The sequence below is a fragment of the Brachyhypopomus gauderio genome, chromosome 19 (assembly GCF_052324685.1).
Source record: "Brachyhypopomus gauderio isolate BG-103 chromosome 19, BGAUD_0.2, whole genome shotgun sequence".
NCBI classification, from domain to species: domain Eukaryota; kingdom Metazoa; phylum Chordata; class Actinopteri; order Gymnotiformes; family Hypopomidae; genus Brachyhypopomus; species Brachyhypopomus gauderio.
Window position 1 is genome coordinate 2,639,703 of NC_135229.1, and position 10,000 is coordinate 2,649,702.

The window sequence follows — 10,000 nt, forward strand, 5'->3', positions numbered from 1 at the left end:
GCAGATCTATCACAGAGAGCAGCAGATCCATCACAGAGAGCATCAGATCTCTCACAGAGAGCAACAGATCCATCACAGAGAGCAACAGATCCATCACAGAGAGCAGCAGATCCATCACAGAGAGCAGCAGATCCATCACAGACAGCGGCAGATCCATCACAGAAAGCAACAGATCTCTCACAGAGAGCAACAGATCCATCACAGAGAGCAGCAGATCCATCACAGACAGCAGCAGATCTATCACAGAGAGCAGCAGATCCATCACAGAGAGCAACAGATCCCTCACAGAGAGCAACAGATCTTTCACAGAGAGCAGCAGATCCATCACAGAGAGCAGCAGATCCATCACAGAGAGCAACAGATCCCTCACAGAGAGCAACAGATCTTTCACAGAGAGCAGCAGATCCATCACAGAGAGCAGCAGATCCATCACAGAGATAATATGATGTCTGGACATGACTGCACTGGTGATCGAGACTGCCTGCTACACCTCTGGGACGAGTCGTGTACAACCACCACAGATATCTTGTCATGTTTCATGCTCTCTAAAACCACAATTCCCAGAATACTACATGCCATCCCACTACGTCTTTATCACTTGAAAATCGATGTCACCTGTACCCAACCACACTTACCCATGCTCCTTTGCTTTGTCACTTATTTTTGTCCTGCTTTTGACTCTGGACTGGTTTTGACTCTGCACTGGTTTTGCAATTTCCATTAAAGCATATTTTTACACATCCTTTCACACGTCTCCCTGGACAACCATCACTGAGGGCTTTGAATGCCCAAACAAGAAACTCCAGTGTACATTCAATCCCAAGAAAGTGCTAAAAGCTTTGAAAAACAGTGAAGTTTCTATCAGAAAGAAATACTGCAATTTTCATGAACCAGCCACATCCGAACAGACACCAGGGCTCTAAGAGCATAATTGCTTTTAATACTTTTGGTGACCTAGAAAGTGTTGCAAAAAAAAAGTTTTTTGCTTTTAATCATCTCTCGTATAATATTTCACTATATAAGATGAGTTTGAGAGTAGAACACATCTCATTTGTATAAAAGAACCTGTTTCATCTGAAACTCTAATTTTAATATGTGCCTTCATTATTATAATATATGAGAAATGTGCTTCTGAATGATCGAATCTGATTAAAACAAAGTTTAGTGCCTTATCACTTTACAGTAAAACCCAGAAGCAAACGATTTTTCTTGTGTAGGCCGTCACATAGCTGTACCTCTGAAATTATCACTGGACAACTGGCAGAAACACAGGAATGTCACTGCAGGGCTAAATTTACCTTTAAGCACCTGACCCTTCGCTGTCATGGACCCTGAAATGAAGACTTTCAGGATCCACATGTTTCTACCATTACTAATGTCCTGAGAAGATCACGACAAAGGCTTTGAACTGCAACGGTGTTTTGTATTTGCTTTGCATTGTTTCAGACCAGATCTCCATACCCACATAAGTTGAGCAGGTCTCCTTACCCACATAAGTTGAGCAGGTCTCCTTACCCACATAAGTTGAGCAGGTCCCCTTACCCACATCAGCTTAGCTGCCTGCACTCAGATACACTCAGCAGGGAGTCCAAGAAGAGTTGGGCCTCACTAACAACACCACACAACACACCTGCACACACCACACACAACATACCACACCTGCACACACCACATACCACACCTGCAAACACCACACACCACACCTGCACACACCACACCTACACATACACACAAACACGGGACCTAAGATTGCAGCCATATACATGTATGCATGACACGTGTCCACACACACTGAGTACACGTGTGTGCATATGGGAACACACACATGCGTGAATGCATCTGCGTCTGCGTGTGTACAGAACTGGGTCAGGCACGGATAATGAGCTGTTTTCTCAAAGGAAAGCGTTTCCCCTGTTTCCTTTCAAATTTCTCTTGCCTGTGTGAGTGTGTGAGGGAGTCCCGGCAACTCGAAGCTCCTCCCACTCCCATCTGTGCAAGCTCAGAAGATACGCTGAAACCACAAGATCTAAATGTTCACGTTAGTGCGACTCGCACACCCTCTCCTAAAAAACAAGTCAGTCCCATTTTGGGTCAGATGTGATGCACGCCACAACACGCACACTGTGATCTGTGACTGTCCAGCCTGGGATACCGTGGCCAAAGGGAGGTCTTTTGAGATGAGAGATCTCATCAGTTTTCTCAAGGAGAAGATCTACAGTAAAAGAGAGAGAGGGGGGGGGGACAATAAAAAAGATACAGTATAAAGTTATAATGTCCAAGATGTAGTTTTGGATATACTATTTTTAAGACAGGAAGAGAAAGATAAAAGGGAGAGAGAGAGAGAGAGAGAGAGAGAGAAAGAGAGAGGGTACTGCTTTGGCAATACTGTAATTGAATGGTCACGCCAATAAAGCTTCCATTATTAATGTAATGGAAGGAATGAGAGAGGATGGAACAGAGACAAATGGACAGAGAATTAAAGACTCATACAAATCAGCAGCAATAGAATGGACTAGAAGAGAGATATCATCACACCAGCCCGCCACCTCATGAGGGAAAGACTGAAGAAAACAACATGGCCTCTTGACAAATCTCCATTCTTGCTTGTTGCTGTGAACCGTGGAACCTTCTTGGGGCACATTTGCTGCCTGACAGCTTACGGCTCATATGGGCCTGTTACTGTGACATGGAGGGTGTGTTAAACTGACACAGTCTTCCTAACCGCAGCTACAAAAAATGACAATATTAATTCCCAAGCTTATAATTGTTGATAAACAGAGAAATCGTCCGCTCAGAGTTGCACAGGCGTAAGACTGTGACATGGTGTTATGCTGTTAGGTATTAGAGCAGTAACGTAACAGTATGGAGGAATATTGTATGTGCAGCTCAGGAGGTCTGTTGCTGTTATCCATTCTGAGTGTTTTTGCAAACCGATTTAATGATTCCCGACAGGACACAGCAAAAACTTGAAGTGAAATCTGTTGGAAAAAATGGAGATGTAAGAATGGCTGGCATAACAGAAAGTTCATGATAAAAATTCCCACACACCCCGGTACAGTTCTTATAACCTGATGAACAAACATTTCACTGCAAAAAATAATACTGTAGCAGCCAAATACATCTTAAATGTAGACAGATTCATTTTTCCTTTCCCCATCCCAGTCAAAGGCACAACTTTTTAAAAATGAACACTTGTGCATACAGGCCTGCGCTAGACAGACAGTTCTGAGTCCAAAGGTGTCTGTCTGCCATCAGCTGCTACTGTCTGTTCTCCACTTCTGTCTGTGGTTTCTGGCGTGGACCCACAGAGACAGTAAGATGCAAGAACCCACCTCATCTGGGTGTGGTGCATGTGTATCATTCATTTCCCCCACTGTTGTCTCAGATTAACAGTATACATCAGATTATGAAGCTGTTTCACCCCCCTGAACAAATCTTCTGCACCCAAAGGAAGATATCTTTATGTAATACACAAACACATAATTGCTTTAGTTTCACAATCCCATAATTGCTTAATACAGGGGTATCCAAAGTGCGGCCCACGCAGCCTCTGTGGACGACAGCATATTATATTTCACCAGAAAATGGCAGTAGACTCCAAAAAAGCTATTTTATATTTCACCAGAAGATGGCAGTGTATACTATACTGTATATTCACTCAGATGGAACATCAATCATTCAACATTACAATATAATATTTTTTTATATCTGAAATACTCATTGCAAAAGCATCGTCCCTACATATTTAATCAAGTGTAATGTTATGTAGTGGCTAAAAGCTTTAGAGATTATGACCAAGCAGGTTGCCTTAAATGCCCTTAAAGCATTTACAACGATCTCAAAAGCTCCATTAGTGTAACAGATAACAGTAAAGATAATATTATGAATGTTTGTTTTGTTTTCAACCCATTTGCACATCTGAAATCAAGCACTTGCTGTTTGAGAACTGGTCCACAAATACAGATGAAATCTCCGCCTAAACCTGACAGATATCTGTCATAACAAGACTACCCAGAGAAAAAAATAAATAAGAATTAATATTCTTTCAGCACTTCATCTTATCTTTAGACCTTGAGGTGATTCAGTGGCTCCATCTGCAGGCTGTCATAAAAAAACAGCAACTAAAGTTGACATAAAACCTTTATTTGTAATAAGCAGTTTTCCTTTGTGTTAGACAGATGTACTACGTCCTCATTTTATTTTCTTCCAATTTGCCTACGGTCTAATTATTTAGAAACGACAGCCAACTCTTTTTTTTTTTTTTTTTTTACACTGCCTACATGTCCCAGAAGGCAACGCGGACGCCATCACGTGGACACCCACGTCACAGCGGGCACGTAAATAAGCAACAGGAAGCGCTGCTGTAAAATTGACCTAGAAGGTTGGTGCAGTACATTTTAACGCTACGTTTTCCCCCCTTTTGCTCCGATGTTTTACTGTCGCGCTCCGTTCGAGTCGGGCTGTCAAGCCGAACTCTAATAAGGAGCTTCTACACGGTGGACCTAATGAGTTTATAGCTAACTAACTGTCGGCTGGTGATGCTAGCTAGCAGCTAACTAGCTACCTACTTAGTCACCAGCAACCCACGATAACCCCCCCCCCCCACGTTCAAAACTAATTAATGACTATTAACTGTTAATATTAACTAATTAACTAATAACTAATTAATAGTCAAGGATACATATATCTATCTAACTGTTAGCTAACCTAGCTAGGAAGCTAGCTTGGGCTGTGCCTGTCATAGCGTGTGTTACAGCTAGCTGTTTAGCTTAGCTTGGTGGTGTCTGCTAACTTGAGTTGCTGTAACTTGATTTTCCTTTTTTTGGATATTTGAGTTGTTGTTTGTTTGTTTCATTTGAAGATTGGTTTGTTATGGGTGTATTATACGTTGTTGTTGTTTTGTGACAATGTTGGGTACTAGTTAGAAAGACTACTGATATGTGGGGTGATCTTAAGATCTGTCCTGGCCTTCACACATCACAGCTGGTTTCTTTCCAAGCTTGTATCTTGAATTGAAAAAAAGCTTGAACTGTCTTTCTAAGGTGATGTAAAAATGGTTAGACTGCTGTGAAACCTGACCCAGCTTGTTAAACAGAACCAGTAGACTATCAACTAGATATGATTGCTGAAGGCTTTGTTGATGCCCATATCATGTGTAAACATACAGCACAAGCTTGTCCAAACAAAGTGTACCGCTTGTTGTCAGAATGTAGTAGCTGAACGTTGGTTTTAGAGTCATTGTGGAAGCTTTCGTGCATGTTTATCTATAGGAAATCCCATTTATTTAAATATCACTGTTGTTAAAATCATACAAAGTTCATACAGGTGATGTTTCATATTAATTTGTCTCCTTAGATGTTATGGAGAGGTGATGCTTCTTCCGAGCGCAACCAATAGCAGATCCGCATTGCCGTGAGGGCCCAATAGGATTTGCTGTATCACGTCGGCAAGATGACGGAGTGCTTCCTGCCCCCCAGTAGCAGTCCTTCAGAGCAGCGGCGGGCGGAGCACCAGGGGGGTGTGCCCCGCACCCCCAGCTCCGAGGAGATCAGCCCAACTAAGTTCCCGGGCCTGTACCGCACGGGAGAGCCCTCCCCTCCCCACGACGGCCACCCCCACGAGCCCCAGGACGCCGTCTCCGACGATGACAAGGAACACGGCAAAAAGAAGAACAAGTTCAAGAAGAAGGAGAAACGCAGTGAGTGTGTCTGATTGGTTACCAGCCTTAATAATTGTAATAAATTATAATAAGTAATTATAATAATTACATGAAATTTGTATAGGATTTTTCAAGGAACAAAAGGCATTTATCTGTTTGGCTGTTGTTTGTATCCAAAAGGTCTTACATCAAAAAGCCTCGACTGCTGTTAGATCAAGTTGGAGTGGCAGGAATCCAGTACCAGGTTTTAGATGCTGCCGGGGAATTCTGTAGTGACAGTCGGTGAATGTTGTAGTGACAGTGAAAGTTGGGACAAATACAACAGTAACAATTTTAATATACAGACATTAAAAACAAGATTCAGCCTCTAACAAGTATCAGACATAGTGTGTCTGATTATGTGGCCTTTAATAGCTGATTTTACAGCTGTCCAATAAGATGTGCTGACGTGAGATTGGACCCCAGTCAAAACAGATTATGGTAGCTCTACTTTAACTTCAATTCAAAACTGTGTGTGAACCCCTGAATACGGCTTTGTAATATACTGACATGGATTTGTTAGACACAGCGTCACTTGTACAGTACAGTCCTGTTTTAAAATTAAACGGATCAAACAGATGACAGTGTGAAGCTGGTAAGGGAGAGAAAACACGTAATGGAACCTAGTGTCCATGATAGATGTTCACCACATAATCACTCCTCAGTTAACCAGCCCCTAGCACATTACATCTTCACGTTTAACCAAATAAGGACACTGCTCTCCCAGTATATTTTGCATAGTGGACCAACTGGGTCAGATGTTGCCCCCATACCCCTCCATATCCTGCAAGAGCTCTTTTCCAGCCTGTGGCTATATTTAGCCAACCAATCGCAGGGCACTCAGGAAGTGATGGACGGTTTGAGGACACACCCGGTGCGTTCGTAGGTGTGTCGGAGCTGCGGGGTGAGCACACGACTCGCACCTGGGGCTCTCCAGGAAGTAGCCGGTCCTGGCCAGAGCCCGACGGACAGTAGTGTTATTGTAGCGGCGCTGATTGGCGTCACCAGCTTTGTTTAGCGGGAGGACGCGCCACAAAGTGGGTGTAGTAGCTCCAAAGGTGGAGAGCTATAAAGGGAATCTGGTGGAGCAGCGCGGGGAATAGTACTAAATTGTAAATTGTGAGCTGACCTCCTTTGAGCGGTTCTCTCCTCCTCTCTCTCTCTCTCTCTCCATCTTGCCTAACCTTGAGGTTGATTGGTTGTTAGGGGGGTGGGGGGGTGGGATGGGGTTATTTTGTGCAGCTTTGTAGAATGCTTTATTTTGGTATCGACTTTAAAGAGGAGGATGTGAGTTCTAACTCGTCTTATCTATTACTGTCTGTTTTTCTCCTGTCCTGTGTGCTCGTATCTCTTGTTCTGTTGTTCACTCTTTTTCCATCTCTCTCTCTCTCTCTCTCCCTCTCTCTCTCTCTCTCTCTCTCTCTCTCTCTCTCTCTCTCCCCATCTCTTTTTGTTGCCACTTTATTTTTTTGTCTGTTTTTTTTCTCTCTTGTCTTTTTCGACACTCACTTCATCCTGCTCCATCCTTTTGTACTCTCTCTGTATTCTGCCTGTGTATTTTTGTCTTTCTGTCTCTGCATTCGTTCTTTTTCTGTCTTCTCTTTCTGTTTTTCTTTCCCTCCCCATCTGTCTGCTGCAACTTTTTGTCTACATAATTCTATTTTGTCTTTCTCCACGTGTTGTTATTCCCTGTCTCACACCCTGTCACACGTCCCCCCCTGTACTATTTCCCTATTTACCCTCGTATTCTGTCTGTGTCTTTTCTCTCTCTCTCTCTCTCTCTCTCTCTCTCTCTCTCTCTCTCTCTCTCTCTCTCTCTCTCTAGCTGAGGGTTACGCCGCCTTCCAGGAGGACAGCTCGGCGGACGAGGCGGAGAGCCCCTCCAAGATGAAGCGCTCCAAGGGCATCCACGTCTTCAAGAAGCCCAGTTTCTCCAAGAAGAAGGAGAAGGACTTCAAGGTGAAGGAGAAGGTCCACAAGGAGGAGAAGATCAAGGACAAGAAGTCCAAGGACCTGACCGCCGCCGACGTGGTCAAACAGTGGAAGGAGAAGAAGAAGAAGAAGAAGCAGCCCAGCAGCACGGCGGAGCAGGAGCCGGTCGCCACGGAGACGCCGGACGCCGTCAGGCCCATATTCGGCGCGCCGCTGGTCGAGGCCGTCAGGAGAACCGCGCTGTACGACGGGATCAAGCTGCCGGCTATTTTCCGCGAGTGCGTGGACTACATCGAGAGCTACGGCATGAAGTGTGAGGGCATCTACAGAGTCTCCGGTACGTAGCAAAGACTCATACAGTCCCATACAGCCGAGCCGTCGTCCCACAGGGGACCGCCCACGTACTACACCCATTGGTCATGACCCAGTATTGCCTGACCTCATCATATCCTCGTTGGTTATGATCTAATCTGCTCTGATTAAACTACTTCTCCACCAGTCCCCTGGAGATCAAGTGTACCAGCATTTTTTTGTGGGCAGTCATGGTCTGGTGGTAGGGAACTGGTCTTGTGACCGGAGGGTTGTGAAAGCGGAGGACAAATTTTGATTGCGGAAAAAAAAATCACAATTGACAAAAATATGGCACATATTTGCCTCCAGTGTTAAAAAACAGTATGTGGATGTTACATCTGTACGAGTGTGTTGATGTCTATTCTAAAGGCTTTGGACTGAATTGTGTGTATGTGGGAATTTATGCTCATTCAGTCAAAAGAGCATTTGTGAGAACAGGCACTGATCTAGGCCATGAAGGCCCGGCTCACGGACCCAATGGGAAGGACCCAATCTCATCCCTGATTAACTGGATACGGACCAAAACAAAACCGTAGCATTTATTTCTGGGCTATTGAAAAAACACTCCGTCACGAGTGATACGTTCGCCACCCCGCTCAACAACTTACGTTCGCCACCCCCCCGGCTCAACAACTTATGTTTGCCACCCCCGCCATACCGGACCTCAGGTCACAGGTATCTGCCAAAACTGGACCGCGGACAAATTTAGTTGAGTACGCCTGCTCTATATACTAGTAATATCCATTATTATATCCTAGTAATATCCACTATATACTAGTAATATCCACTATGTAATACTAATATCCACAGTCGTACATTGCAGTATGACTGAAGTTACACCTTTCTGGTCGGTGAACGTGTAGGTTCTGTGTTGGAGAACCCCTCCACCCCACCCTAATCCCACCCCTCCACCCCACCCTAATCCCACCCTCCACCCCACCCTAATCCCACCCCTCCACCCCACCCCAATCCCACCCTCCACCCCACCCTAATCCCACCCCTCCACCCCACCCTAATCCCACCCTCCACCCCACCCTAATCCCACCCCTCCACCCCACCCTAATCCCACCCTCCACCCCACCCTAATCCCACCCTCCACCCCACCCTAATCCCACCCCTCCACCCCACCCTAATCCCACCCCTCCACCCCACCCTCCTCATCTCTCACCGTTTTGTTTGTTTTTCTTCTCCTGTCCTCAGGCATGAAGTCGAAGGTGGACGAGCTGAAGGCGTCCTACGACCGTGAGGAGTGTCCGTGTCTGGAGGAGTACGACCCCCACACGGTGGCCAGCCTGCTCAAGCAGTACCTGCGCGAGCTTCCCGACAACCTGCTGGGCCGGGACCTGGCGCTGCGCTTCGAGGAGGCCTGCGGACGCCCCAGGGAGGCCGAGAAGCTGCAGGAGTTCCAGCGGCTCCTGACGGAGGTGCCGGCCACCAGCCACCTCCTGCTCTCCTGGCTCATCACACACATGGACCACGTGATCGCCCGCGAGGCCGACACCAAGATGAACATCCAGAATATCTCCATCGTGCTCAACCCCACCGTGCAGGTCTCGCTCCACCAGACGTTTGTAGATAAACGTACTTCCACCGTGTAGGAAGCTTCTGTGTAGATGTTCCTCATGTGGTGTCGTGAGAGTTCCTTCTCCTCCCGTTTGGTGCAGATCGGGAACCGGGTCCTCTACGTCTTCTTCACTCACGTGCGCGAGCTCTTTGGGGACGTGCTCCTGAAGCCCGTGGTGCGGCCGCTACGCTGGTCCAACATGGCTACCATGCCGGCACTGCCTGAGACCCAGGAGAGCATCAAAGAGGAGATACGGCGCCAGGTGCCACACGCACCTAGCTTAGCACACCTAGCTTAATGCACCTAGCCTAGCACACCTAGATCAATGCACCTAGCCTAGCACACCTAGCTTAACGCACCTAGCCTAGCACACCTAGCTCAATGCACCTAGCCTAGCACACCTAGTTCAATGCACCTAGCCTAGCACACCTAGCTCAATGCACCTAGCCTAGCAC

At 46.1% G+C, this 10,000-nt stretch overlaps 1 protein-coding gene across 2 annotated transcripts in view; it reads left to right on the forward strand.

The window, feature by feature from the left end:
* Positions 1 to 4,291: 4,291 nt before the first annotated feature.
* The window catches only part of ralbp1 (ralA binding protein 1), an 11,145-nt gene continuing 5,436 nt past the window's right edge, over positions 4,292 to 10,000 (forward strand). The window contains exons 1-5 of one of the 2 annotated variants that reach the window (XM_076982284.1): positions 4,292 to 4,381; positions 5,356 to 5,698; positions 7,524 to 7,967; positions 9,182 to 9,531; positions 9,646 to 9,807. In XM_076982284.1, the coding sequence (XP_076838399.1) occupies positions 5,452 to 5,698; positions 7,524 to 7,967; positions 9,182 to 9,531; positions 9,646 to 9,807 (1,203 nt within the window). In that variant the 5' untranslated portion in view covers positions 4,292 to 4,381; positions 5,356 to 5,451. Of the gene's footprint in view, positions 4,382 to 4,406; positions 4,497 to 5,355; positions 5,699 to 7,523; positions 7,968 to 9,181; positions 9,532 to 9,645; positions 9,808 to 10,000 lie in introns of those variants that run through there. The other variant, XM_076982285.1, reaches the window with a different exon arrangement.